This window comes from Caretta caretta, chromosome 12, assembly GCF_965140235.1.
Source record: "Caretta caretta isolate rCarCar2 chromosome 12, rCarCar1.hap1, whole genome shotgun sequence".
Taxonomy (NCBI): domain Eukaryota; kingdom Metazoa; phylum Chordata; order Testudines; family Cheloniidae; genus Caretta; species Caretta caretta.
This window is the reverse complement of record NC_134217.1, coordinates 23,812,107-23,839,272: the sequence shown is the minus strand read 5'-3', so window position 1 is coordinate 23,839,272 and position 27,166 is coordinate 23,812,107. Positions and strand designations below refer to the sequence as shown.

General features: G+C 41.6%; 2 protein-coding genes across 4 annotated transcripts in view; one reads left to right on the top strand and one right to left on the bottom strand.

The window, feature by feature from the left end:
- Nucleotides 1–27,166, top strand: part of RHPN2 (rhophilin Rho GTPase binding protein 2) — a 49,318-nt gene that overhangs the window by 10,240 nt on the left and 11,912 nt on the right. For all 3 annotated transcript variants that reach the window (XM_075118413.1, XM_048870773.2, XM_075118412.1), the window contains exons 2-11: nt 3,304–3,419; nt 10,104–10,232; nt 15,094–15,169; nt 17,639–17,716; nt 18,919–19,043; nt 19,967–20,133; nt 22,487–22,674; nt 24,233–24,389; nt 24,902–25,021; nt 25,730–25,924. In XM_075118413.1, the coding sequence (XP_074974514.1) occupies nt 3,304–3,419; nt 10,104–10,232; nt 15,094–15,169; nt 17,639–17,716; nt 18,919–19,043; nt 19,967–20,133; nt 22,487–22,674; nt 24,233–24,389; nt 24,902–25,021; nt 25,730–25,924 (1,351 nt within the window). The remainder of the gene's footprint in view (nt 1–3,303; nt 3,420–10,103; nt 10,233–15,093; nt 15,170–17,638; nt 17,717–18,918; nt 19,044–19,966; nt 20,134–22,486; nt 22,675–24,232; nt 24,390–24,901; nt 25,022–25,729; nt 25,925–27,166) is intronic.
- The window catches only part of FAAP24 (FA core complex associated protein 24), a 39,618-nt gene continuing 19,806 nt past the window's right edge, over nt 7,355–27,166 (bottom strand). The window contains exon 5 of the mRNA XM_048870790.2: nt 7,355–9,058. Coding sequence (XP_048726747.1) covers nt 8,900–9,058 — 159 coding nt within the window. The 3' untranslated portion in view covers nt 7,355–8,899. The remainder of the gene's footprint in view (nt 9,059–27,166) is intronic.

Sequence of the window (27,166 nt, the reverse complement as noted above, 5' to 3'; positions counted from 1 at the left end):
GATAAGGCATATGAGATTTATATGCCCACCCCTCTTGCAGATGCAGAGGAAATTCACCCCAAACTGCACAGATCCCCTGAGATCTGGTGGAGATACAGGTTATCTGCATGAGGGCATTGTTCTCCATGCTGGCTCCTGTCCACCAGTGATCTGCCATCCTGATTCTAGTGGGGCCAGCCTGCCAGTGAATCCCACATAGGACTTGTCTACACTTAAAATGCTGCAGCATTTCAGGGAAGACACTACCTATGCCACTGGGAGGAGTTCTTCCATTGGCAGAGGTACTACACTTCCCCAAAAACTGGTAGCTAGGTCGAGGGGAGAATTCTCCTGTCAACTTAGCGCTGTCTACATCAGGGGTTCGGTCAGTTTAATTGCGTCGTTCGAGGGTGTGGATTTTTTACACCCCTGAGCAACATAGTTATACTGACCTGATTTCCTAGTGTAGACCAGGCCATAGTCAGCAACTCCAGGACTCTGTACAGAAGGGGTCCTGCAGCAACTTTCCCCAGAAACAGACCCCTGGATCCAAGAGAGCCTTCCATCAGGGAGACAGAAGTGCAGAACAGACAGGCTGAGAGAGCACATCCAATCCTAAGTCTTGTATTCACTGGAGTAGTTAGCTCAAGTTAGTACACTTGAGCTACTGCAGTGTTCTCAATCGGGGTATGCGTACCTCTGGGGGTACACAGAGGTCTTCCAGGGGTACATCAACTCATTGAGATATTTACCTAGTTTTACAACAGGCTACATAAAAAGCACTAGCGAAGCCATTACAAATTAAAATTTCATACAATGGGTTATACTGTTGTATATTCTATACACTGAAAAGTAAGTACAATATTTATTTTCCAGTTGATTTATTTTATAATTATATGGTAAAAATGAGAAAGTGAGCAATTTTTCAGTAATAGTATGCTGTGATATTTTTATTTTTATGTCTGATTTTGTAAGCAAGTAGTTTTTAAATGAGGTGAAACTTGGGAGCAAGACAAAACAGACTCCTGAAAGGGGTACAGTAATCTGGAAAGGTTGAGAACCACTGAGCTACTGTACTTGAGCTATCCTAACTTGAGTGAGATACAAATTAACATGGGATTTACACAGGGTGATTGGATTAGCAGAATAATTGGATGAGCTATTGCATCCCCACTACATTACTAACTTGGGCATCAGCAGGTTTCAGAGTAGCAGCTGTGTTAGTCTGTATTCGCAAAAAGAAAAGGAGTACTTGTGGCAATTAGAGACTAACCAATTGATTTGAGCATAAACTTTCGTTATTGGTTAGTCTCTAAGGTGCCACAAGTACTCCTTTTCTTTTTGCGAATACAGACTAACACGGCTGCTACTCTGAAACCTGTCATTATGCAAGGCCCTGCATTTAGCTGTATGGAGTGGAAATCTATTTGTCCTCACTGTATTTTCCACTGAATGCATCCGATGAAGTGAGCTATAGCTCACAAAAGCTTATGCTCAAATAAATTGGTTAGTCTCTAAGGTGCCACAAGTACTCCTTTTCTTTTTGGGCATCAGCATCACTCGAGCTTCAATAACTCCCCCCATGGGCCAGTAGGGTGACCAGACGTCCTGATAAAATCGGGACTGTCCCGCTATAGAGCAGTTTGTCCCGCATCCTGACCTAAGTATGGTCGGGATGCCATTTGTCCCGATATTTTGTTTTGGGCGCGGGTTTTTTTTTTTGTGTTTTGTTTTTTGCTTAGGCGGTGGTGACAGGCAGGGGGAGCGCCTTTTCAATTGTTACACTCACCCGGCACGTCCGGGTCTTCGGCGGCACTTTGGCGGTGGACACTTCAGTTGCTGACGGGCTTCATCGGCATTTCAGTGGCGGGTACTTCTTTATTGGTCGGCAAGATTTATTTCCCGCTGCCGAACGTGCTGGGTGAGTGTAACAATTGAAAAGGCGCTCCCCCTGCGGTGGTCCCAGTATTTTGGATTTTGCATCTGGTCACCCTGTGGGCCAGCAAGGTTGAGTTTACAGCACCATTTAACTTGAGCTAGAGATTTTTGTGTGTGTGTGGATGGGAGTTGAGTTGGGGGTAACACTCAAGTTATAACTCAAGCTAACTGTGCTGTGAAGACACATTCATATTATACTCCTAAACAGGTAGTCATGTATTCTCCCTTCTGCAGACAACCAAGTCCACTCTGCTCTGAATGGAGGGAAGGCTATTTGCCAAATCATTTCCCTTTGCACAGAGTTTAGTTTCACTGCAGTTCTTCCTCTCTTCCTTCCCTGGGTATGACTACACTATGGAGACTATACTGGCATAGCTATGTTGCTGGCACAATCCCACAGTGTAGAGGCAGCCTATAGTGATGGAAGGAGATTTTCTGTTGGTGTACGAACACCGCCTCCCCAAGTGATGGCAACATTCTTCCCCTGACCTAGCTGCGTCTATACGAGGGGTTAGGTTAGGTTACTCAGGGGTAAGGGGTAGGGATTGTTTACACCCCTGACTGCAATTGCTATGTCGACCTAAATGTTAAGTGTAGACCAGGCCTGACTTTTGAGCTGGGGCCTGATTAAAGGCCCAGTGAAAACAATGAAAGACTCCTAGTGACTTCAGTAGGTTTGGGATTGGCCCTTGATCTTTATTGAAAAGTTTTAAGGAGGGGATTTGAATGCGAGATGAAAGTTCTTTGGCATATAGGAGGGGCAGGAAGCTCTCGGCACGTGGGGAGCAAAGAGAAGAGCAAATGAAGATAATAGTGGGAGATGGATACAAAGTGCTCTTCCTGAAACTAGACTTAGACCTCTAGACAGAGGAGACTAGGGAATGAGTTAAACTGAAGAGTCCCAGGCCTTTTCAGTTACCCTTAAAATCACTTTTGTTCTTTTAAAAAACCTGATTTTAAATTAAAAAAAACCTGGCCATAATCTGTGACTTTTCATTCCTTTTACCATCATATTATGATTTTTATTATGACAATACAACATCTCTTCTCTCAGGCACACTGTTGTGTAACTTTGGAATAATTCTATGGACATCAGTGTAGTTGCTCAGGATTCACACAAACTCCATTGACATCAAGGAAGTAACTGTAAATTGACTGCAGGGTAACTGAGAAAACGTCATCGTGAGCCGAGTTGTTTTTTTTTAATTTGTGAATAAACTTTCTTAGGTTTAAAATAAAGGACACTCTTTAATCAAATGGCTTTATGTATCATGCTTTATAGATTAAGATTTTCATATCCAAGTCTTTGAAATCAGTGTTATTCAGTTTTTTGTTTCGCTCTTCTGTTGTCAGCTTCTTAAAAATAATTTGCTTCCTTTATTCTAGGGATGTAACCCCTTGGCTGAGACTGGCCGAAGCAAACTGCAAAATCAAAGAGCTGCCCTAAACCAACAGATCCTGAAAGTAGTAAGGTTGAGAACTGGTGCTGAAAATCTTTTACGGTATGTTTCCGCCACTTTACTATTTTTCTGTCTAAAGCAACAAAATGTTTTTTATTCTTTCTGCAGGGGTGTCCTTCCATTCTCAGACAGCTGCCTCGCTGCTCCCATAACTTGCTGAATAAAGTGCAGCTGGATGTTTTGCTAACAGCCTTATTTAATGTTTTTATGCCCCATCTCTATAAAGTCATTAACTGTTATATTATGTTTTTATGTTTTCAAAGTGCATTTTGAAAGCCACTGCTTTGCAGAAAAAGGGCATTGCACTAGACCAGGGATAGGCAAACTTTTTGGCCTGATGGCCACATTGGCATTGCGAAACTGTATGGAGGGCCGGGTAGGGAAGGCAGTGCCTCCCCAAATAGCCTGACTCCCTATCCACCCCTCCCACTTCCTGCCCCCTCCCAGAACCCCCAGTCTGTAACCGCCCCCCGGGACCTCACCCCCTATCCAACCCCCCCCCGCTCCCTGTCCCCTGACTGCCCCCCTGCCCTCTATCCACACCCGTGCTCCCTGACAGCCCCCCCCTCCCCCCAGGACTCCCATGCCAATCCAACCCCGCCGTTCCAAGTCCCCTGACTGTCCCGACCCCTATCCACACCCGCACCCCTGACAGGCTCCCTTGGGACTCCCATGCCTATCCAGTGCCCCCTGCTCCCTGTCCCCCGCCCCATCCTGTCCTCTGACTGCCCCTGGGACACCCTGCCCCTTATCCATCCCTTCCCCCGCCCCCTCATCATGCTGCTCAGAGCAGCAGGAGCTCGCAGCCCCGCTGCCTGGCCGGAGCCTGCCACGCCGCTTGCGCTGCCTGGCAGGAGCGGTGGGCCAAAGCGCTGGCGGTGCGGCACGCTGAGGCTGCAGGGGAGGGGAGACAGTAGGGGAGGGCTAGCCTCCCTGGCCGGGAGCTCAGGGGCCGGGGTGGGTCCCACAGGTTGGATGTGGCCTACGGTCCGTAGTTTGCTCACCTCTGCACTAGACTCAAGTTGTTAAATGACTTTGTATGAAGACTGCTGAAATTATCCTAAATCAGTTTTTGCTAGAGTCTTTCATTAGATCATGGTTGTTAACATGATGCCTGCTTGTAAAGGAAGCAAGTGAACACTTTTCTGAATATTAATTGTCTAAGAGTGTGATCCCCACAACACAGATCTTCCCAGGATCCTTCAGATTTGTGGCCCACTGGCAGAGGGGCTCACCAGCGGAATTGTGAGCTAGTGAACAGCAGGCAGTGTGGCATATGGCTGACTGCTGCTAGCTGTTGCTCATTCAGGACCTATGTCCATTGTGCCCCTTTAAATTCCGTAGGCTTCATTGTGACATGACCTGGAAGAAGAGGGTGGAGTAGACCACATCTGAGAGGCAGTGACTGACTTGGTCAGCAGGCTGGATGTTGCAGTGGGCCAGATTTTTGCGGGGTTGAAGGCAAAATTTTCCTGGACCCGGGCCCCATGGTAAAATTTTCAAAAGTGCATCAATGACTTACCTAAGTCCCATTTTTAGAAGTCACTTAGGTATTTAGGAGCTTAAGTCCCATTGACTTTCAATGAGACTAAGGGCTTGTCTACACATAAACCACAGGTACACTGCTGCAGCGCTTCAGTGAAGATGCCATCTATGCTGATGGGAGGGGTTCTCCCATTGGTGCAGGTATTCCACCTCCCGAAGAGGCAGTAGCTAGGTTGACAGGAGAATTCTCCCTCTGACCTAGTGCTGTCTAAACTGGAGGTTAGGTTGGTTTAACTGTGTTACTCAGGGGTGTGGATTTTTCACACCCGAGTGACATAGTTATACCGACCTAATTTCCTAGTGTAGACCAGGCCTTAGACTCCTAAGAGCCTAAAAGTGACTTTTGAAAATTGGACTTAGGAAAATCAATAGGAGCTTTTAAAAATTGTACCCCATTACAGACTGAATCCACTCCTGGAGTTTCTGCAGGTGCCTGCTATAAAGGTTCACTGGTCTGCAATGCCAGTTTCTGATTCTGAAAGGAAAAAATGCTTTCTACCTTGATGGCATAAAATGATCTCTGGGCTTCCCCTGGTTTGTGTGAAACCCCGTGTGCTATCTAGAGTAAAGTATATGAACATCTGTAAAGTATGAACTTCCTTTTGTGCACTTGCTTTTTGAGATTCTGTCTTTCCACTTTGGTTTCCTTTAGTTCTCTGAGTTATTTATCTTAAAAATCTGACCTTGCAATGTTTATGGGGAAACCCCATAGCTGGTCTGTGGTGGGGAGGGGATTTCTGTTTCATTTGCCTGCTGCTGGAAGGCTTTTCTTCTTTATTAAAAAAAAGAAAAAACAAAGAAACAAACCATTTATGTAGACCCTACCTGTATCTGCCTTGCAGTACAAGCCTTGTATTGTCCCATACCATCTAACCCTACGACTGGCTGTTCTAGTCGCTATTTTCCCCCAACAGCTCTCTCTCCTGCTATTTGTGGATGAGGATTTCTCCTTGGTATTTAAAACTGCTTCATATGGTGTCTTTAATCTGCCATGACTGGAGAATCTATGGGTTTGTGGAGAGTTTTCAGTGTCCAATACAAGAATCCAGTCAATGTGATTTCTTCAGAGAAAATTACACATGTAACTCTACTTCTCTGAAGCATGACTACTTTGACTAGATTCCCACTTGCCCACCCACCTGCCTTACCCCTCAGATGTTGGAAGTGACAGATGCTCAGGGGCATATCCTCAGCTAGTGTAAATCATCCTGACCCCTTTGACTTTCATGGAGCTAGACAATTTACACTAGTTGGGGATTTTTTGCCTCTCAGTGACTGACTTTTATTTTAGTGCGTATCTTACCATAGATATGTTTTTTGGCTGTGTATTTTGCTTAAAATTTGTAGATCTGTCTGTTTCATGCTCAACAAAGAGCTGTCCTGTAGGCCACTGAGGTAAGGGCATTGAGTTGCAGAATGGGGTTCCCTGACTTTACATGTTATATGTAACTCGCACATCTCCTGAGTGTGGTGTTCTGTCCCCTCTAGTGGTACCGAGACCACTTGGAGATTAATGAGTCTCCTACAGCTTCAGTTAAGAGCCATGTGACTTTTACCTCATGCAGTAGAGGCTCATGCATTTAGCTTCAGAGGTCCTATGATTAATCCCACCCACAGACAACCGGGGTCTGTCTGTGTTACATATATATACAAATACCTCCATTGAAATGCTGTCACTTATGGTGTATTAGGGAATACCACAAATGCCTGTTCTTAGATGGAGGGAAATATTAACCTTTTGGCTGCCTGGCACCTCTCTACATCTCCTTGGCTAACCCACTATTCACTTTGAGTTGCACGTCCTTTAAAATAACCCTGCGGTGGCTGACACTCAACGAGCCAGGAGTAAACCTGTCTCAAATTAGGGCTTCAGGGGACTCACTATGTGGACCAGGCGGAATGACGTCCGCTTTCTCTCTTGAGAAGGGGATGACAGGGCATCCCAGAGAGGACATAATTCCCCCTTACCACAGGAAAAAACTGCATTCACTGTGGAGCTCAGGTGCCCATGGGGTAGCAGCCATGCTGGCTGTTTTCTGCTGCCCACAGAAGTAACTGCTTCTAAATATATTTGAAAAGAGGAGTTTTATTAAAAGCAAAGAATCTGGGATCAGTTACCCTGATAGAGACATTTGGCAGAATAATTAAAATATAGTTTCCTGTTTACTTTTCTGCTGAATTTCCAGAAAAAGATATAAAATGGACATTTTATCTATAAAGAACCCTCGGTGAAAATTCAAATCCAAAGGGGACACAGTCAATACTGACAGGCTGGCCCAATATTTCATTTGATTTTTTTTTTGTACAGGTTTTCAAACTCCATGTAAATCTTGGAGTTTCTTTCTTCCAAAGCAAAATCATAACAGAAACACAGTGCTAGACGCCCAGCCTCACTCCTAATGCAGTCTCATAGCAACAAACTAACAGCACAGGCAATGAAACAATGGAGGAAGTGATTTTTGGTTTTCATGAAACCCAAATCCAGTTTTAAGCTTACAAGCGGTAAGAGCTCTGTGTAGCTTGAAAACTTGCCTCTTTCAGCAACAGAAGTCCAATAAAAAGACATATAAGTCCAATAAAAGATATTTTCTCACCCACCTTGTCTCTCTAATATCCTGCGATCAACATGGCTACAACAACACTGCAAAGAAGAGTTACTAAAACCAACAGTGTGGAAAAGTGATTGTAAAATGAGGGGGAACACACCTTTCAAATATTCTGGTGGGTATGAGCAGTGTTCCCTCTAATGTTTCCCTATTGGTGCACATAACAACATTCATGTGGCGGGGATGAGGCCAAGGGGTTTGGAGTGTGGAAGGGGGCTCAGAGCTGGGGCAGAGGGTTGAGGTGTGGGGGGTGTGATGGCTCCAACTGGGGATGCAGGATTTGGGGTGGGCTGGGGATGAGGGGTTTAGGGTACAGGCTGGTGGGGAGAGAGAACTTCCCCCAGCTCTCTCTTACCACAGCAGCACCTGGGCTGGAGGGGAGAGGTATCTCTCCCCACCGCAGCAGCTCCGGGGCTGGGGGCTGCGGGATAGGCCCTCTCCCCCAGCCCCGGCAGGTCTGGGCCGGGGCTGGGTTGGGGCTGGGGGAAGGGTGCCTCTCCCCCTGGCCACAGCAGGTCCTGGCCAGGCTGGGGGAGAGGCATCTCTCCACACCGCAGCCCTGAGCACCTGCACGGCACTTAATAGGCTGCTGCGCGGCCGCACAGTTTAGAGGGAACTAAGGGTGTGAGTTTTCATCCACTTTCTGATACCGTCCTCTTCTTCACCATGGAATCGGATTGCTTAATTTCTCTTGATTGCTTAATAACTAGTCTTATAATTAGCAGAGTCATTTAAATAAAAGTTACAAATTTGCCACATTTCTTTTCTGAATTAAGATGTGTTAAATTGATGTTAACACTGATTTCAAAGTAACATCTCTCATATTTATTAACAAGAGTAATTTAAATCTTACTGAAAAGGACCTGGGCCTGCATTCCTGCCCAAAGCAGAGCTCTTAGGCCAGTGTTTTTAAAAATGGTCACTGAATCTGGTTGTGTTAATTTCTGGGTGCCCAACTTGGGGCTAATTTTCAGAAGAGCTGAGCACAAATGAACGCCATGATTTCTCAACTGAACGGTGATGTTCTGCTCCTCTTAAAAATCAGCCCCAAAGCGTCTCAACCTGGGATCCCAAAAAGAGGCACCCAAAATCCGTGTCTACTTTTTGAAAATGCAACTGCTGCTGACTTCAGTAGGAGCTCTGGCTAAGTAAGGAGTGTAGGATTGGACCTAATTCTGGTGTGTGTGTGTGTACCATGTAATTAAAGTCCAAGTACATCTCTAAAATCAAATTGCATCAAAACATATTCAATTAGACTATTTAAATGTACATCATTTGTAGGTGCTGTGAGGTAAACAACTGCTCTTAGGGCAAACTGTATTTCAGACTCATTTCTAGGTATGCCGCTGGATGATAGTTCAGATAGTTGGACTAACTCAAAGTGTTCCTCAAGCGAAAAGAAATCAAAGATTGAGATTTTATTTGCATTTCAGCAGACTCCAGAAGCAGCAAGCCAGTCTTTTGTCCACAGGAAGTCTCTCTTAACGCAGTTTGAGGAAAAACTGGAAATGCTGGTTCCTTTATTACTGGCTGAAACACAAGTAAAATAATGAGACATTTATACTTCCACAGAGAATTATGGGTTAGCAGGTGTGTCCTAATCTAAGTTGGAATGTTTATATAGCAAATACTGATCTCGTTAACTAATAATTCTATTGGGTTATTGACTATTTGGTTATATGGACCAAAGTTCAGAGTATCAATCCATAAGCAAATAAGCAATTGTTCAGTCTTAACTTTTTAATGGAGTTTTGTGTTGCCAGCTAATTGTTTATCTTAAAACAGCACTTACGATAAATAACATGAGATTTCTAGGTACTACACGGTATTGCGTTGCTTATATGATGATTCATGCTAGAAGCAGGTGTTAATATAGCTACACCCAGAAATATTCAAATAGAAACATGTGCAGAAATGCTTTAGGGGCTACATTTAAAGACGTATCTATTATGCTAATGGTATAAAGGGATGCTATACCTATACATGAATTGCAAATGGAAGAAAACGATTATCCCCAGACACATCAGAAAAACAGAACTAAAGGGAAGTCACATCACATTCTTCTTGTGAGGAGAAAAATGTCTTGTTTTTGTTTTAGGAAAATAGAACTAACAGTAATCATACCAGATGATGAATGCATTGTCCAGTGACTATAATGGTGGGAGAGAGGGGTTTAACCAAAGTTAGACATGTACTTTTTTCTTTACAGCTCATTTTAGGAGAAAGCCTTGTAATCAACTCAGATTTTTATTTTCAGAATATAATTAAGATGTAAACCCTTCTGTTTCACTGTTAATTTGTCCTCCAAGTTAAATCTTAAAATCAGTCCAAAAAGATCAGCACATAGCAAACCTGTTGAGTGTCTGCACGCTCTTTTGTATCTGAAACCTATTCCAAGTTCTGTCTTGGCAGCAAATCAAATAAATTCTGAAACTCGAGTTCTCATATCATCTCTTAAGAAAAAAAATCTTAAAAATGATGGGAATGCCAGTAAGGGGGCTCAACGAAGCTGGTGTACAATACGGAGCCTATTCTCTGGGCAGTCACTAAGGGGCATATCTCTTTCTCTTTGCAGAGCAACCACCAACAACAAAGTGCGAGAGCAGGCACTTCTGGAACTGAGTTTTGTAAACTCAGACCTGCAAATCTTAAAGGAGGAATTAGAAGGACTTAATTTCTCAGTGGAGGTTTATCAGAACACAGAGTAAGTGAAAATCTACTCTATTATCAACCCACCTTTTGTTTACAGCTGGAAATAAAGCTGGTGCTGGATGAGTGTGAATGCTGGATAATAATTACATGAAAAAATTGTGAATAAAGAACATGATAGAAGGAGAATATACTTTCTCTTAATCAACAGTCTGACCACATAGTCTGTATATTTGTCTCTCTCTGAGTCTGCCTGAGCTGCAGTTGGGAGTTGTAGTTCCAGGTCCCTCATGCCTCCATTCTCCAATATTGACCTTGCTTCAGGCCTGACTACATCTCACATGATGCATCGCAGTCTCTCCCTGTGGCTAAGCTGCTACTGCGGTGCATGAGACCCTGCAGAGGTTCAGCCGCCGGTAGAGAGCAGGCGAGCAAGGCCCATAGAGGAAAATAGGGGCAGCTCCCATTAAACACCGCAGCAACTCAGGCGGACACAAAGATTAATATTGTCCTGATGTGAACTGAAACATATTGGTTTTCCCAAAGGAAAATTCTGCCAAAATCAAGTTTTCCATAGAAAATTTTGACACAAATCTCATTTTCTGAGGGGAAAATGTTTTTTGTTCAGATTTTTTCCACCCTCTCAAACATGCACAAGGGAGTGCAGCAGGGAAAATGAAAGTGACAGCTGCAGTAGTGACAGAAGGGGGAGCAGGTTTGTGATAGTCTCCAGAAGCACATACATAGCCCACCTCTCCATCCTCCCTAGCAAGTCCTTTAAGATAATTTAAAACATTCTGCTCTTCGATGGTGAAGACCAGTGTTCCCTCTAATTTTTCCCACCCATGTGCGGAATGAATTTTGTTATGTGCACCAATATGAAGGTGATGTGTGACACATTACCTTCATATTGGTGCACATAACAAAATTTATGTGCTGGGGATGGGACCAAGGGGTTCAGAGTGTGGGACGGGGCTCAGAGCTGGGGAAGAAGGTTGGGGTGTGAGGGCTCTGGCTGGGGATGCGGGCTCTGGGGTTGGGCTGTGGCTGAGTCCACGCTGGTCTGGGCTGTGCCACCCTGGCCACGCCTGGGGCAAGGCTGCTCCGAGCCATGCAGCCCTGGCTGCGCCCGGGCCCAATCCAGCTGAGCCGCCCTGGCTGCGACAGGTCTGGGCCACAGGCTGAGTTGGAGCTGGGGCAGGGGTGCCCCTCCCCTGGCACGTTGGGGGCCGGGCGAGGGATGCCCCTCCCCCACCGGGGCAGGTCCCTGCTCCGGGCGAGTTCACTGAGTGCCTGTGTGGCGCTAAATGGACTGCTGTGTAGCCGCACAGTTTACAAGGAATTTAGGTGAAGACCTAGGTTTTGGTGAAGATCTTGTGGCTGGAACAGTGGCCTTCTGACTGTCATTTTAGTTGACCTCCTTTGAACTATTTCCTACATTTCCAATGATGTTCATATTATAAAGAACTCCAAACTGCAGGCATTATGTTATGTACAGTTTAACCAAGTCTGCATAAAGGACACATCAGTATTTCATGTGTCAAAGAGTGGCACTCTTTCTCCATATCTATAGACCATATACTCCCCTCCACTTATGCAGTGCAGAGAAAAGGGGAAAGTCCCAAAGAATGCTAAGAAGAGGGAAGCCATGTAGGGGAAAAGGGGAGTATAGGCATATTACTACCTCAGTGACAACCTGTGTCCCCTCTGCGACTGCTGCAGAGAGAGCAGAGCTCTCAAAGAGCTGTACTTCTTAGGAGGGCTATATGCCCTTCTTTCCTGTTTTAGGCATGATGTGAACCACATGTTCGCCAGTTGACAGGGATCTCTTGTTGGTTAAAGGATATAATAATGTGTCTTTATACAACTCTGGTTGACCATCCTTGAAGAATGGATACAACTTTGGGCACTTTTTGTACAGAATAGACACCAGAAAGTGGGATAAGACAGGTAAACCTGTCAAGCAGATCTGTTTCTAAACAGAGGGCCATATTCTCCCTCCACTCATACCTGTGCAACCCATACAGCAAAAACTGAGGGCAAAATCTGGCCCAGAAAATTTCTGAGATGGTCACAGGAATCCTGAAAATGCAAATACCACTTGTTTCTTTGTCTTCCTATTGCATATTATACACTTGTTCAGGAGGTGGGAGGAGAGTTTGCCCTGAGCATGTACATGAGAATACCCCTGTAGCCATAAAAATGCTCCTAGCGTGCCTATGGGCCAATCCTTACTGTGTGGTCAAAGGATATTTTTCAAAACTGTGTGTCACACACCCAGTATATAAGAATAGAGAAGACTATTATTTAATCTATGGGTGTGGCACTTCAGTAGCTAAAAGCAGATATTGAATTTCTTTACGTTCATTTTAGAGTTGGCAGAAACACTGGTGTCCAGGGAAATTGTACACAAGCGTGGCTGCTTAATGAAGATGGATCATGAAAGAACATATTCAATCAATATTAAATCAATATGTAATATTTTTAGTATCTTGGCTTTTATCAGATTATTTTTCAAAGGTAACTGCTGTAAAAGCATTAAAATAACAGTTCTTTCCAATATTTGGTTACATTAGATGTGTTCGCAAAAAGAAAAGGAGTACTTGTAGCACCTTAGAGACTAACCAATTTATTTGAGCATGAGCTTTCGTGAGCTACAGCTCACTTCATCAGATGTATACCGTGGAAACTGCAGCAGACTTTATATACACACAGAGATCATGAAACAATACCTCCTCCCACCCCACTGTCCTGCTGGTAATAGCTTATCTAAAGTGATCATCAGGTGGGCCATTTCCAGCACAAATCCAGGTTTTCTCACCCTCCACCTCCATTATGTAAAGAGTTGTCACTTTGGATGGGCTAGCACCAGCAGGAGAGTGAATTTGTGTGGGGGGGGTGGAGGGTGAGAAAACCTGGATTTGTGCTGGAAATGGTCCACCTGATGATCACTTTAGATAAGCTATTACCAGCAGGACAGTGGGGTGGGAGGAGGTATTGTTTCATGATCTCTGTGTGTATATAAAGTCTGCTGCAGTTTCCACGGTATACATCTGATGAAGTGAGCTGTAGCTCACGAAAGCTCATGCTCAAATAAATTGGTTAGTCTCTAAGGTGCTACAAGTACTCCTTTTCTTTTTGCGAATACAGACTAACACGGCTGTTACTCTGAAACCTGTCATTAGATGTGTTGCACCCTCAAGTGTGTGTGTGGGTGTGTGTATTTGTGCCCCATTACCAGGGAGAATAGTTTTAAACTCCATCAGGGGCTCCATAGGAGCCCCCTGCAAATGCTGCCCAGTAGGTGAGCTGAATAAGCGCTGCTCCTTGGAGCCCTGCCTTCTTTCTGGATTGCACCAGCCAGCTCTAGGGACCTTCTTATGCTAAACTGGAGTTGTGAGTAGATTTCACTACTGCTCCCCTGGCAGACTTTTCACCACCAGGGACATGCATCTCAGGTTCTGCTGGCTTTGCTGATGGAAACCTGTGAGTGAATCACTCCCACAGTATTTCGTAGTGAAAAAAGTCAGTTAAGTGTTTGCTGGAAAAAGAAAAGATCAGATAAACATATCCAGACGCCAAGGACACTTTTTTTTCAAACAGACACTATTCCATCTTTCCTACTCAACATGTTGTAAATAATAACTGGAAGAAATCCTGAAATCAAATTCTCTGTTTGAAATGGGACATTTTGCTTAGGAAGAGTGGTGAAGACAGATTTCACAGTTGGGACCAAATGCTCATGATCTCCTTATTCATATGAGTAGTCCCACTAGCAAACAATAGGATTACTCTTATAATATGAGCAGGATTTGGTCCTTGATCAAGAGTTTTATTTTCCTTGAGGATCAAGGGGTTTTTGTTTTTGGTTTTTTTTAACATTGCCTTCTTGTATCTTATCCTCTGTGGAGATGCTTCTCAGGGTTGAATTCTTCCCCCACCCTAACATTTTCTAAAAGTTAAATACACATGATGCAGTGGTTCTCAAACTTTTTACTATCAGGCTCCACTTACATCAAAACCAGTGAGCTCAGGCCTCACTTTACAATGTGCTAGAGACAATTTATGTATATCAACCATTGATGGACTCGTAGAATATTGAAGCATATGGAATTATCATAGCCCTTACTTGTGTATGTCTCTCTGCAGTGGTTGGTTTCTGCACATGTGGTTTATCCAGAGGTGGAAAGATTGATCCAAACTGATACAGACAAGTGATCTGTCAGTCCTCACTTTCTGTTTCCTTGGCCCCCTCTTCCTCTGGAGGAACAATGGCTCAAGGGCAACTCTCATTCCCTTCAGACTCTTTCCCTTTGAGCTTCCATCCCTATGCCTATTCCCCGATTCTGTCCCTCTCACCACACTGCCAAATGCAGCTGGCTTCTGCCTCCTCCTCTCCCAGTGGTTTATTCTGGCTGGGCGCCAGCAGGGGAGATAGAGGAAGGAAAAAGAGACCAGACAATCTTCCTTCATTCCTTACTCACATCACAGAGGCCCCTGGGGGCCAGAAGGAGTAATTGTACAGAGAGAGTTTAAACTTCATGGGAATCAAGAGCTCCCCCTGTCCACAAAAATGTTATTGGAGTCTCCAGATAAAATCTCACACACTGCGGCTGTTTACTTCACTTCTGTCATTCCTGAAATAGGAGCATTCATGTTTGGGTTTTATAATAATTTTTTTAAAATAAGGAAAATAACTTGTGTGGGACAGAACAGTCTGTGTAAAGGGAGCGTTACACAATTCTGAAATGCTTAAAGCCTCCTAGTGCAAATAAAAAGGTGCATGTTACATATGTTGCCATCAAGAGACACAGCTCCTTCTGTCTATGGTCACATGGAACAAGACAGGTAATTTTGCCAACAGAACAATAGAAAATAAGGAGTTAACTTTCTGTTTGTCTTTTCTTTTGCCACAGAGAGACTTTTAGCATTCCCCTGATACCACTTGGCCTGAAGGAGACTAAAGAAGGGGACTTTACAATCCCTCTCAAGGTAAGTTTCGAAGATACAGATTTTAGAATCAATATTTAACATGTAACACTGCTGTTATGTTTGAAGGTGTACAGCATTGTGTGCAAATTCTAAACATATTTTTATGCTTTATTTGCACTAATCTGACCAAGAACCAAGAATTTAGCACACCAAGAATTATCAAGGATTTGAGATCAGTTATGTCCTTCAGAAGATCTTTCCCAGTGACTTCAGTGGATTGATTCTTGATTTACATTTGTGTGAAAGCAAGATCAGGCCCACTGTCGAAGGCTGGGGAGGCTAAGCCTCCCCTAACCCAGGCCATGGCCCCACCTACACTCTGGCCCGAGGCCCTGCTATTGCTCCCTCTCTCCCCCAAAGCTGGTGGGGTCTCAGTCAGGGGTGGCTTGGGCCAGCTGGGGGTAGGACAGGCTGGCATGGGGTGACTGGAATGGGCGGGCTGGAGCTCCTCTGGTCATTATGTGGGGGGGGCCCCTCGGGCAGAAGGGGCAGGGCTGGGGAATATTGGGGTTCACCCGCTGCCCATGCCCACTGTTTTATGGCCCAGCTAGTGATGCTAATGCTGATAATAATAACAACCATTTATTGTTTGTACACTGCCCACACTTGTACTTGGTGCTCTAGAATACAAATTAAACAAGGTCCCTGTCCAGATGTTACAGTCTAAATGAAGACCAATTAAATAATCTGGGTGTACTCACCTTTCTCCCCCTACCACCACGGCAGCTGGGGGATGGTTTGGCACCCAGGAAGGTAGTTCCAGTGTATTCAAGTGATTCTGATTTAGACTAAGATTATTTTCTGCTGGGGAGGGAACATGGCCAGAGCATGCTATGCCTGGGGGCAGGAAGAGGCTGTGGTGCAGAAGCAGCTATGACAGCTCTGCACTAGGGGAATACCCAGCTAGGACAGGGGAAGCCCCAGTTATCCCTGTATGTCAGCTTTAAGGGGGCTTTATGATGCAAAATAGTTTTACTGGGTCCAAGGATCAGACCCATAGAGTGGATCCAGTTTGCTCCCAGTTACATAGGTGTAGCTGCCAGTGCAGTCACATGAAATTGCACCTGATAGAACTGAGAGCAGAATTTGGCTCCTACAGAAAATGTAGTCTTTAACATTGTTTCAATTAAAAGGGCTTTGTTACTTCTATGTTTTGATTAGTTATGTGATATAATTTTCTGTGAGCATGATAAAGATCATCTTTGGGGCACACAAAGTTTATGTCTGTTATGGATATTTATTCAGGTGAGCTCAGCTGTGTTCAGCATCTGTATTTGAATTAGATGATGAAATCCACGGAAGAAGGTTTTCTTTGCCAGAGGCAGTGAAATGAAATCCATGGAAGAAGGCTTTCTTTGCCAGAGGCAGTGAAATAAAACAATCAGGAATAATTCTCCATGGAGCAAGTAAACAGCAACTGTTTTACCAAGCCAAGAACCACTTGGATTCAGAGCTTTACAAGGGACTTTAATCTGCATTCTTTCAAGCAAAACTTTTGCTGACTTTAATGAGAGTTTTAGAAATGAGTGTATGTTTGGAATCATGGAGAATTCTCTTTGGGTTTTCATTGACAGCTACTGTACAAGTTCTGCATGCTACTTAGTGGGAAATAGCTGTTTAAATCAGGAAGAAAGCTCTTTCTCAGTACTACTTTGGATCCTTTTTGAACTTTACAGCTCAGAGGATGAATTGTAAAGCTGGTGTAAGCTAAACTCCCTTATGCTAATTAAGACTCCCACATACAGACTCCTCCCTTAGCTCTGTATACCCCCAGTCTCCTACTGTGGGAGTCTAAGTTGGTGCATCTAACCATGACAAGGAGCCAGAAGAAGGCGTAAGCTGAAAAAACCCACATCCTACTTTAACTTACCCCTTGAAGTCAATGGAGTTACACTGAAGTAAAATGAGAAAATCAGCTCCCCTTTTACTAACTTAAACTCTCTTAGACATCACTTAAGAATTTGGCTCCACTTCTTCATCTGTAGGTTATTCTTGATTGGCCATATTCTGCTGTCATTTATACCAGTTTAGTTTCATTAAACTCAGTGGAGTTTCACCAGTATAACTAAGAGCAGAATTTGGCACAATATCTTTCTATTAATGAATTTGCATGATCATTTGACTCCCTTGTTTTGTATTTAATTGGTTCAGGTGTCATTTTCAAAACTATTAACTGCAGTTTGAAAAAAAAGTGGAGAAAATATTATAGTTGTTTCGAGTCCGCTACACAAGATTGGGTTTCTTATATTTGATACAAGATGAAGATATTACCTTGAAATCTTGTCTGTTATAGTTTTTCCCCTCTTTTGAAAATCTGACATATATAAATACAACACCATTTATTACTAATGAGTAGAAACTTTGCAAATCATGAAATTTTTGAATATTCAGGGCACTGTTAATGTTTGCGGAGAAATCAAAGACTTTGGCCTGAAAGAGTAAGGGTATTCCACATTTTATTTTGTTTAGGACTTTATCCTGGAACATTACAGTGAAGACAGTTCTGACTATGAAGATGAAATAGCTGATCTTATGGATTTGAGACAAGTAGGTTTGATTGTGCATGTTAATTCTCTTTGTGACTATGCCACCATATCCAGTTTTAATCTTGCAGATTTTTATTAATAATGTTCATATATGGTTAGATTGTGGCACTTTTACTGATTAATACTTTGCTCCAGGTTACCTTACTTCCACTTATTTCCGCTCCCAAGATATATAAAATGACAGCCTCCATATCCCAAGGACTCTATAATGCAACATTTCCATTAGTGATTTGGAAGTCTCACTGATAAAATTTGCAAATGACAAAGATTGGCAGAGTGGTAAATAATGAGGACAGGGTAGTCATAAGGTGTGATTTGTATCACTTGGCAGCTGGGGCCCATTCAAACAAAATGGGTTTCAGTAAGCTGTATGCAGAGTTGTACATCTAGGAATAAGGAATGCAGGCCATACCTATAGAATGGGGGGAGAGGGAGGACTGAAATATGAAAAACAGTGATATTGAAAAGGATTTAGGGGTCATAGTGGACAAATACCTCTGTATGAGCTCCCAGTGCAGTGGTGTAGGAAAAAAGGGCTATTCCTCACATATAATCCTGCATCTTGGCAAGGGTTTAGACTAGATGACCTTGCGGTCCCTTCTAACCCTATGATTCTATGATATAGATAAAACAGGTGAAGAAATGCGTGGGGTGAGAAAATGATGTAACAAGAAAGCAAAGTAACTGAGCAGTTTGACACAACTTGAAAATTCAAAAATATTGTTTGTTTTTAAAATATTGTTTAAATTGTAATGGGGAATAAAGTAAAGGTTTGAAGTGAGGCATGAAAGCAGGAGTGGAGTAAATAGTAGGGGTCTGTAGCACAATACTAGTAATTTCTATTTACTAGATGTTGGTTGTTCAAATGTTCTTCTATAGTTCACATCATACCTACTGTCCAACATTGTATTTCAACATGTGCGAGATTTGCCTGTCACACACTACCTCCCATGTGTTTCCTTAGGGCCACATACAGCCTCCTCTCCAGCTGCAGAACTCTATTATTCAGAGGGGTGCACACGTCAAGGGCAGGCTGTGCTCCTATACTTCTAATTAATGTATTCCAGACACTTTTATATTAGGCAAAAGTCCCACTGATTTTAGTTGAGCAGAACTGTGGCCTCAGTGTGTTACATTATTCACTCTGAAACTAAACAGAATGCGTTGTGTGAACGTTATGTTTTTACATATCTGAACTTTAAGGCCTGCCGTACTCCCAGCAGAGATGAATCCGGCATTGAGATGTTGATGAGCTATTTCATTCAACTTGGCTTTATAGAGAACAGATTTTTTCCACCTACCAGACAAATGGGGATTTTATTTACCTGGTAAGTTTTTTTTAGAACACTGTTAACCTTGAACTAGCTCTGTGTAATTTGAAACACTTATATTTTTCTTGTACAGTAAGTTTTCATATTTATACTGATAGACACTCTCTTTAGTTTGTACAGTAAAGTTCTTAAGAGGATAAGGCCCTTTCTATGCTGAGAGTAAGGTCTGTGAAGGGCCATAAGAATTCTCTTTAAAAGTCTGCACATCCTACCTGGCTTTTGGGTCTTGGTGTGTACGAGCACATAGAAGCAGGTGGGGAAAGAGAAAAGCCTTGATTACATCCTTACTTCTTGCTGGGCAGCATGGTGAAAATGGGGGAATATTGTGATTTGCTGCTGATACTCCTTGGGTGGTTCAATTTACACCTCACCCCTTGCTCAGGCTGTAGTATGAAACACAATCTAGTCCTGTGTTATTGGAACTACAAGATGTATACGCTAAGAGTATCTACTACTGTCTATCTTAATTTGTAATGAATAGGAAACACTACATAGTCTAAAATATCAGAGGACTGTAGAAAGACTTCTGCACTGGCTCAAAATAGCAAGTGCTATGATATACTGCACCATTATCAACGGGAGAAGAATGTGACTCAGTGAATTTAAATCTTGTGTTTGTGAATAGAACAGGAGACTCCTACAATTTGATCAAGAAAAACTATTTGAGTACCAGTTAAGCATTGCAAGAAGGGAAACATTGCTTTTAAGAAAGTTCAATAAATCCACTCACTAGCTCCTGGAGCTCAGGGATATATTTGCATTACATGCACGTGATTATGAATTACCATAAGTTTCAGCAGAAGCAGAAAAGGCATTACAGATCCTTTTCTGAACAATAAAATGAAAACACTGGTATCTCTGTGCTCACTTGTCTTTTTATGCTTATTTCATTTTGCCTCCTCCCCCTGCACCCACCCCAGGTATGATTCCTTCACAGGCGTCCCTGTCTGTCAGCCAAATTTGTTGCTAGAAAAAGCCAGTATTTTATTTAATATTGGAGCCCTCTACACACAGATTGGTACAAGATGTAATCGGCAGACCAAGCCTGGACTTGAAAATGCTGTTGATGCTTTTCAGAGAGCTGCAGGTATGTAAAGAGAGAAGGAGCTGTGGTTTATTTGCATATTGAAAATATGGAAGAGGTTATTTCTGGGGAGGTCTCAGTCAGTCTCTTACATACAGAGCTATACATTCAATATTGACTTTTGGTTTTATTAACACAGTCCAAACAGAAAAGGAGCTGGATTGAAACCCAAAGGTCCTAACAAGGATCTGTACTAGGCTTTAATTAAACATTCCTGTTAGTCTTAGTTTACAAAAACCTGGAGCTGCTGTCTGAACAACATGTTTGGTAAAGACAAAGTGACTATTGTAGTCAATGATTAATTAGCTGTACATTCACCTTTTTTTTGCCTTTTCTCCATTACATCACTGTAACTGCATTGACTTGTGTAAAATGTGTGTGATGGGAGTGAATAATCAGGCCTATAGCATCTACATTTTAAAAACATTTTAAAACCATCAAGTCTATTTTGATCCCAAATGAAGCTTATTGTCCGGTTGGGGTCAATGGTAAATTTGCCATTGACTCCGTATAGGAGCAGGATCTATGCCCATAATGAATCACTGGAGTTTCTATTCTGCTGTGTCTGTGGTAGTTAATGGGAGCTACACCCCTTGAGCTAACAGGCTATAACAGTTCTGATTTTCATTAGAGTAGGTTTCGGAACAAAACCCCTTCATTTCTTAGATAAAAGTCATTATATAAGCGTAAGGTATTGTATTACTCATAGTATTTACAGGTGTTTAGAGGCAGTCTTAATATCTGTGAAGTGAAAATGTGTTGCAAGATGATAATTATAATCCTCAACTGCTGACTTCCAATTTTGTAAAATGCTATCATAGTTGTTAATCACTGAACAAACAGTGTTACTTTAATAGCCCTAGTTCTCGTATTCAAACTATATAGAGATTTAGAAAATATGGCTTTGTTCATTTTTAAATAGATTTTTGTTTTGCCACACTACAGACTTCTTGTCTTTCTAGAAGAGGTTTCAGCATTTGTGAAATAAGAGAATTTCTCTTTAAAATTAAATATATTCCTATGTAGAGCAATAGTTATATCAGTGTTTTGCTGGAGCTATATTAAGCCATAAACTGCAGCACATCATCTGCAGCCAAAATACCTTTTGCAGGGCCCCACAACAACATGCACTCTGTAGGCTCTTCATTGTACCTGTGCATAGCTCCGTAACACGTACGCTGTGTTAACAGTGTGACATGATATAGTACACGTAGTAGCTGTTCTGTACGGGTGGACTGAAGTTGTTGCACTGTTTCAATACATACCAGAGCCCTCAACATGGATAGTAAAAAATATCTGAATTATTTATCACACAAAGAGAAATAAATTGAGGCACCAGAAAATGAGGATGCTTTTCTGGACTTTCAGAGCCAATTCCATTTATTTCTTAAGGAATCAGAAGCTCAGATGGGCTTGACAGATTTTTGTGAAGTATAAGGGCTTATTGATTGATAGCCTGTGATTAAAATTTGAGTAGTGGCAGGTTCTGTCTCCAAAAGTGTAAAAGCTAACACACTAATAAAATAAAGAACATAGCCAGAAAGAACTAAAAAGTAGTGACAATGAGTGACAGATATTATAATAATACAGGGGGAACTTCCATAGCCCCAGGTACTGCTGTGATACTTGTTCAGTAGCTTTGGGAAAGAAGCCCTAGCAGAACTTGATAAACCAGTTGGATGAGATGAATGGGATATGTTACATTTTAATCCTTGTGAGCATTATTTATTTTTACACTACCGTTAATGTTTGTTTTAATTTTCTAAATGATAGATTAGTGGAAGTGGATGACTGAAGCAGAATCTAATCTTGCCCTGCTGAACATACTGTTCCAGTTTACTTATGGAACAGCACTAGACTTGAGCACTCAGTCCACTAAGCCTACTTTTGGAGTGTTTCCAAGATTAGTTAAATTGTTCTTTTTTTGTTGTAGGGGTCCCTCACTACCTTTTCAGAGTCCTAAGGGTATGCTCCCAGTAAAGCACCACTTGAAAAATCAGTCAGAGGAGTTCTTTTAAGTGAATCTTAAGGCATTGCTCCCCTTGTCCTGCCCCACAAGACAGCTTCTGTAGCCTCTATGAATGATAACCTAGGACTGGGAACTGAGCACAGCTGTCTTAGATGATAATACAGAACACTAATCCATATGACAGTGGGTCATTTTAACTCTTCACACTTAATAAGAATCCATTTTGGATCATTTAATTTGGCTGAGTAATTTCTAGAAAATATATTTTCAAGTTTCTCAACTGTCTTATTTGCTACTTTTCAGTTGTACTTGATAATTTGTGAATTGTGATCACCTGTAAAATTCCTTTTCTGTTGTAATAATTAGAAAAACTTTTTAAAAATTCAGGTATTTTAAACTACCTTAAGGAAACATTTACTCACACACCAAGTTATGACATGAGCCCAGCCATGCTGAGTGTACTGGTCAAAATGATGCTTGCTCAAGCTCAAGAGTGCGTCTTTGAGCAGATCAGTCTCCCTGGAATACGAAATGAATTTTTCACACTAGTGAAGATGGCTCAGGAAGTTGCTAAGGTAAGCCATGAGACTTAGTGTTTTTAAACCCACACCAAGTTTGTTTCCAGTGCCAAATCACTAGCTTAAAACTCTACCATAGTGCCCGTTTATTAAACCTTTAAAGCAGTTTTGTGACTTTGGTTTAAAGTATTGAGTGCAAAATGCTAATTGCTGTTAATGTTTTTTATAAAAACTGAACCTATGAAGTTACAGGGACTCATGTCGAGTTGTTGGCACAGTATGAAAACCTAATATGTAATCTGTTTGCAAGGTTGTATGTTCTAACATAAATACAGCGAGTTATGATGGAAGTAGTGACACATCCTCAAGAGTGCCACTAAAATAGGAACATAGGATCTCCTGGATCATTGAGTCCAGTCCCCTGCTACTGCAGGTAATCTTGTCACATAATAAGAGCTGTTCCATTAAAAAAAATGTATCTAATGGAAACAAATACCAGAACAGCAACTAGACAGTGAATTTATTTACTGAAGTTCTGTGTGGTTCATGTTAGCAAATTAAAGTACACAACTCCTTGTAATTCTCACTGAGAATTAATAGGATTATTTCTGACGAAAATGTATGAGTAGTTATGACAATACCATTTGATTCCATAAAGTAGATGACCAGCTCCTGCCTCCAAATCAACATGTGAAGGAGGTGTCAGTTGGTTATGTGGCACCACTTATGCCCCTCTCCCATTAACTGCTGCCAAATGCTGATCTACCTTTACTTCTGCAGCTGGGGACTGGGTTGGCTATATATCCTGCCCACCACTAACCATCCTCCTTCCCCCCGAAAAGTTTCATTGATCCATCCCAGAGTTATGTGTATTGTACTGGCAGCATGGTGGGCAAGAGTTAGTTATGGTTTGGTAGTGATGGGATTGCATCACAGGCTTACTCACAAATAAGAAGGCAGGCTCTGACATGGAAGATAATCCACCATACTCATCTGAACATAGGTAACAAACTGAGACATGAAGGTTCACTCAACCAATTCGTAGCATCAGATAAAGGTCATACAGTACCCGACTCTAAATAAGATGGGCAAAACTTGTCCTGCCAACCTTAAAGAGCCTCCACGGACCAAACTCCTTTCATGTGTAACCTAATGTCAGCTTTGAATCCAGCTTTCCTGAGCTGACAAATGTGTTTTTTAAAACATTGATCTGCTCTACCCTCCTTTCAGTTGCATTAACAAGCCAAGATTTGCTTGCAAATTATAGAAGTGTGTGGATATTTATATTATATTTCATATTGTGACATCATAGAAATTAGAGATGGAAAAGACCAAATAAGTGATTTAGTTCAATGTCATATAGGATTATTCTATACAATATATTTTACAGTGTTGTATTCAGTCTAGTTTTAAATATCTCCAGAGATAAAGCTTCAATTTTCCTTTTAATTTCATCCCGCCTAGTCCTTGTATGAGTGTAAAATTTCCTCTTGCTTTCCTCGGTGTAAATAAACCTTCAAATATTTGTAGATGGTTATCATATCTCCTCGTGCTAATAACAGAGCTCCTAATTTTAAAGGTAACTTCTCATACCTAGATGTGTGTTTTATTTTAGGTTGGAGAGGTTTACACGCTTGTTAACACTGCAATGAATCAGGCACCAGTCAAGGCGAACATCCCTTATTCCTGGTCAAATATGGCAAAAATAAAATCAGACCATTACAAAGCTCTGGCACATTACTTCGTTGCTACTCTACTGAGTGACCACCAGTGTAAGAATCCTTTGGTTTTATTTATATATTCATATAAACAACTGCTATTAAGAAAGTTTTGTACTGAGGCCAGGACCGGGAGTTAGGAACTCCAGAGTTCTAATATGGACTCTTTCCATGGAATTCCTTTATGGCCTTGAGTCATTTCCCCATCTGGAATATGGAAATAATGCTTTCTGCCCTTCTTTCCACGATTATTGAGAATACTTATTAGCTAATACTTACAAAGAGACTTGAAAAGTGTTATAAATGAGCTAAGTAATATTATCACTAAGTTAATCAGTTCTCGGGAATAGAAAATTAGAGTTCAGGCAGCATTTAGTAAAATTAGTTCTTGATTTTTTAAAAAAGGTCAGAATAATAATCTGGAGTGAAATCACATATTTAGAAGAACGTTTCCAAAATATTACTACTTACTCTTCCCCCTCCCCTCCATCTGCACTCCACCTGCCTGAAGGTACCTGGCACAGAGACACATTAAAGTAGCTAACATTTTATGTATGTTGATATAGTGCATCCCAGTGATGATGAAGACAAACAGGAAAAGGCCTGGTCCCAACTGCATGACTACATGCCAGAAGGATTGACGTCCCTAACCATTTTAAGGGATAAAGTTCAGCGAAAACGATTAGGTAATTGCAGACTCTACTCAGCGAGTGTATAACTGTTCTAAATTACAATACAGAGAAATATTATCTGTTACAAATAGATATAGTGAGCGGTATATATACAGAATATATATGCCATAACTGCATCAAGCAAAGCTCATGTAACCAATTTTATTACATGATTATAACTGGTGTGTTCCTATTATTAAGTGTGTCAGTTAAGAGGAAAATTATGTTTTGAAGAGAAAAACATGTCTTTCTCGAAATTCAAGCTGTGGCAATAATAGGATGAACTGGGTTCTGTTACACCATGTAGCTCATTAAAATCAACTGAAATGTGGCAGAATCTAGTCCAACTTCTTGTGTTACAGTGACTTAGAATTATATATGAAGCTGACTTACTTTTGAAAATGTCTCTATATTAGGAATACATAGGCACTAAAAGCACTGATGTAATCAAGTTAAATCTTAAGCCAAGGGTTTGATTCTGCAACACTTCAGTGAATAAGTAATCTTTACTCATGCTGCTACTTCCACAAAATCAGTGGCACTCACATGAGAATCACTTAGTTGATCAAGAATCATATGATTGGGCCTTCAGCCTTGCCTTCCTGTTGGATAAAATGTTTGGTGAAGATTGTTAGAAAAATCATCTTAGCCTTATATATTGTTTACATTACAATTAAAATAAATAAAAGGCAAACGATTGCTAATGATTTCTACTTTCTTTAGGGAAAGCACATTTACGCAAAGCCATTGTTTATCATGAAGAAGCACTGAGGGTCTGTGGTTTGTGCAAACAGCTTCGGAATATTGACATTCTTCAGGAGATCCTGTCAGTTGCTCACAAGCGTTCACTTACCAAGTATGCTCAGCATGAGCAGGAAGATGACTTCCTGAGTTTAATGGAAGCATCCTCTGTCCTTTGTAAGTATCCCCAACTGAAAATCAAGATTTTCCAAAGGGACTAGCGATTTTCGGTGTCCAAGTTAAGGCATGTTAAAAGGAGCCTAGTTTTCAGAAAGTGGTGAGCACCCACTTCTGAAAAACCAGCTCCCTTTAAAGGTGTCTCAAGTAACACACCAAAAAATTTGTGGCCAAAGAGCATGGAGAAGCACGTTTTGTGCAGTGAACTTAGTCTGTTGATTAGTCCCTAAGTAACAGTGAAATAATCGTGTAGTTTTGCTACTTTGGTGCCTCTAAGCACATTCATACCATATAGGCTGGTTGCCTGAGATGAAATTTCAGGAAGCCTCCTCTGCACCTTCATATTTATGGGATGATTGTAAGAAGGCCTCCTGGAAGTATGTCCGTCTTTGGTGAAAGCATCTTTCAGATATAGTGGGCTATGGTGGGTGAAGAAAGCACCTTCTCTTTGTTAAAATCTCTCTCTGGCTATAAAATGTGGTTTACTTTGCTTTACATTTTTAATCTCTTCCCACAGTTATTGGCATAAGATCTGTACTATAGGAGAGCATAGAGGAAAGAGAAGTTAGTTGACTGTGAACTTGAATGCTACTACTTCCTCCTGCATCAATCCAGACCATCTACCCTTTAAAAAGCATAAACAGACTGGGTTCTTTCTTTTGTTTGTTGAGCTCTACTTGGATTTTTAGTATATATTCTGAAGAAGCCTTGTGGAACCTGACATTTCATTTTGCTAACATAATGATGTCTGTGTCCATATGTTGATTTATCCTGAGGCTTCGAAAGATTAGATTTTTAATTGGCAAATGTTGAGAAATGTCAGTTTTGCTGTACACGTGCACACAAATATTTCCATCAAAATTTACAAATTGGCAAAGAGAAAAATACTGCTTTAGAACTTATTGGAGTTGAAGGATATTTACTTTGTCAAAATCATATCAAAATATACAGTTTGGGTTTTAATAGTTTTACTGTTTTGAATCTGTGTCTGTCATTAAATAATTGTCTGGCCCTCTGTTTCCCACAACTGTGAACATTTAAATTGATTTAAAAAAAAAAGCTCTTAAAAATAAAAACACTGTTATTTGTTAAAATTATAAAAAAAATAAAAAGTTGAGTTCTGACAAGCTTACTTGTCCTACAGTCTACTAGCGGTGTAGGAGAAACTAATAGGTTGAGTTTAAAAAGGGTAGCATGTGAAACTTCCTCTGCCCATCCTGCCAATAGAAGCTTTTTCAGTGT